Raw genomic sequence first — 3,263 nt, forward strand, 5'->3', positions numbered from 1 at the left:
GAGCTATACGTTCTTACTCTGAACGTCTAGGACAGGAGAGTCAAGACCGGGGATGTATGCCAGTTTGCCACAGGCGCAGTTTGTCACAGGCTTTGATTGCGCCGTGCATGATGGAAGTTATTACTGCCAGTCTCAAAAAGTGTAAATTAATGGTTGATTGATTGTAAGAATTGAATTTTATTTTTGAATAGTTTTTACAAAAGAAGATTCTTTGTTGAAATTTTACAGAGTAATTTAAATTTGCTTTGATTTGCATACAAAAAGGAATGAAATATTGAACAATACAAGCTGCATTGACATTTTAGAGGGACTATCACTACACCGCCAAAGGAAGGTGGAGAATAAAAAAAGACCCTTAAGTTACAAATACAGTGTTAAAGTGCTGTAATTATGACTATCATCACAACTCAAATACTTAAATGAAATTGTGACAAACTGCCTGTGACAGTGACATACTGGGCAGCCCCCAGACCTGGTACACTGGCTCCACACATGCTTGGTCAATAAACGCAGGCGCCGGCAGCTGTTGGGGGAGCACAGAGGCAGTGAAGGTTGGTCTGCTTTACTCTCCATCCAAAGCAGGCAGTGCCCTGACAAGAAGTACAAATTTTTATGTACCATCGTAGCTGATACACTGGGTAGAGGAAGTGCTCGACTTCACAATCACTGCATGGACTGAAGTCCGCTCTCTCCAACATGAAAATCTGATAGGCGCCCGGCCCCGACAACATCCCGCCAACCGTCCTGAACAGCGAGGTTTAAAAAGCCAAGAGAAGTTCTTTCACTTCTTTAACGTAGCCTTTCGTTCTGTAGACGATCGTTACTTGGAGAGGTCAAAGAGAGAGTGGACTGCCTAACACGTTAACTGAAGGAGGGGGTGACCCTGGTGGTGACCCCCCCCCCCGCTTCTTACCTACGAGTGATTGATGGTAATAACTGTAACTATATAATATTATATACATGCATATAGATCCGCTACATCATTACACTAAAGGTAGGATAACTGCCACACAGAATACTCCTCCAGATATTCGCCCAAGAGTTGGTATTCTCGAAAGTTGGGCCCTTACTTAGATGCATGCTATATCTTACTTTTGCCGATGGCCCCAAGGAAATGAGTAAATCTTTGTGTGTGTGTGTTCATGTATTTCAGACTGAGCACTCCTCTGGTGATGCACATGTACGGCTGGACAAAGTCGGAGACAACCCTGATTCGAGCCATCACCACAGGCTGCTCATCATTCTGCGCCATCTTGGTTTACGTTGTGGTCAAGTGGCTATCCGCGAGGTAGGGGAAGAGATAATTTATAATTATTCCTTTTGGTGTTTGTTGTGCTGTATTGTAAAGCGGGAGAACAGCCAAGAGGACAGAAACGAATGAGGAGAAAGAGAGGAAAGGGCATAGAGAAAGACAGCTGAGGTTATTTAGTTTTGGGGTAAAGAAAAGCACATCAACTCGATAACGGCAATTTAATGCTGGGAAAGAACAAGGCAGACATACAGGAACAACAGAGGGGAAAGTAAAGAAGTGGAAATCAGTGTTGCCCTCCAACCACCCTCTGATTACAAATAACAGAAAGGGGAAATGAAAAAGAAGGATGAGGAGGAGGAAAGAGAAAAATGGACGCGAAGGGCGGGGAAAGAGAAAAGAGGCCATCCAACTACCCACCAATGACAATCAGAGCAGAAAAGGGGAAAGGAAAGAAAGATTAGTATTCGTGTGAGGAGGGAAGAAAGGAATTGATGTGAGGAGCGAAGAAAATAATGGGTGTCAGCATGAGGAGGGAAGAAAATAATGGGTGTCAGCATGAGAAGGGAAGAGAATAATGGGTGTCAGCATGAGGAGGGAAGAGAATAATGGGCGTGTATGGCAAGAAAAAAGAGGAGAAAATAGTCCCTAAATGATGCTGCAAGAAATTCGGTGTCCTGGATTGTGACTATGGAACTCGTTACTGAGAACATATTGCCTGCACAGAATAAAACGATTGATTAAATGGGCTTTGAACATTACGTGAGACTCGAGCACTTTTGAGAAAGTAAAATCGAGAAACAGATGTCCACGATATTATGTTTATGGCTCCAAGGCATAGCCAGGTAGTTTTTCTTATACAAGAACTGTTACATACCAAGGGATTCTCAGCATAACATACGTATGTATGTAAGAGCGTTTATAGTTGTATGAGTTTCTCTGTATTATTATGTAAGAGCTGTTATGTATGTAGGAGGTCTTAGTACATAAGCATATGTAAAAGTTGTTAGTTCAGTAGGCGTTCTTAGTACTGCATTCGTATGTAAAAGCCCCCCCCCCCCCCAGACTCAAACTCGATATTATAAACCCTGTGCTATTATCTCGAACTTCACATTCCAGGTTCGCAGAGCGCATGATTTTGGTCGGCGGATCTATCACATTGTTTGGGGCGTTCTTCGTCTTCATTCCCTGGGGAGGAAGACTTCCGCCTCTAGGTCTTGCACGTAAGTCAATGGAATTGTATAGTTTAAAAAACCCCCCACGTTCAAACAAGTTTGTAAAATTTTAATGCCCAACTTCTCTCTTCTCCCTTCTAAAAAAAAAAAATAATTCGAACTGCTTGATCGGTTGTTGCATGATTATGTCATTCATAGGCATTTCATAAGATCAAATGTAAGATGATATAGCCCTATTGCTTCCAGCGTGGCAGAAAACTATTGATTTTGATTTTAAAGACAGTTTTGTTTTTATCAGTTATCAGTTCACCGTGGGTGACACTCATAGTTGGTCAACTCTCGGGCCAGACTGAAAATACCCGCGACCTAATCAGGCTCGCGGGTCGTAGTTAATCCATACCCGCTTTTAAGTCCTTACCAAACGCCACCTCGGTGTCCACAGCTGTTTCCTCACCCGCCAAACAGCTCCCAGCTCCAGAGATAAACAACCTCACCACCACCACCCCAAGCTTCGCAGACCTCAGCGTCAAAGGATTTGAACTCAGTCCCTCGTTGTCCCGTGTAGAGGACACCACAACGACCGTGTCGCCCAATGTGACGTACACGCCAGAAGGCTGTCCCTGGAACTACCCGTGGTGTGTGGACTCCCCGCAGCTGCCCCTGGCCCAGTACATCGTCGGGGTCTTCCTGTTCGCTATGGGCTCCCCAACCACACACGTGCTCTCCGTCACCATCTTCTCCAAACTTTTAGGACCTGGACCACAGGTGCGATATCTATCCATCCATCTATCTATCTATCTATCTATCTATCTATCTATCTATCTATCTATCTATCTATC

General features: G+C 44.0%; 1 protein-coding gene across 1 annotated transcript in view; it reads left to right on the forward strand.

The window, feature by feature from the left end:
• Positions 1-3,263, forward strand: part of LOC101849556 (major facilitator superfamily domain-containing protein 8-like) — a 13,483-nt gene that overhangs the window by 9,292 nt on the left and 928 nt on the right. The window contains exons 7-10 of the mRNA XM_035971541.1: positions 31-141; positions 1,154-1,288; positions 2,369-2,472; positions 2,867-3,189. Coding sequence (XP_035827434.1) covers positions 31-141; positions 1,154-1,288; positions 2,369-2,472; positions 2,867-3,189 — 673 coding nt within the window. The remainder of the gene's footprint in view (positions 1-30; positions 142-1,153; positions 1,289-2,368; positions 2,473-2,866; positions 3,190-3,263) is intronic.

The sequence above is a fragment of the Aplysia californica genome, unplaced genomic scaffold, assembly GCF_000002075.1.
Source record: "Aplysia californica isolate F4 #8 unplaced genomic scaffold, AplCal3.0 scaffold00454, whole genome shotgun sequence".
NCBI classification, from domain to species: Eukaryota; Metazoa; Mollusca; class Gastropoda; order Aplysiida; family Aplysiidae; genus Aplysia; species Aplysia californica.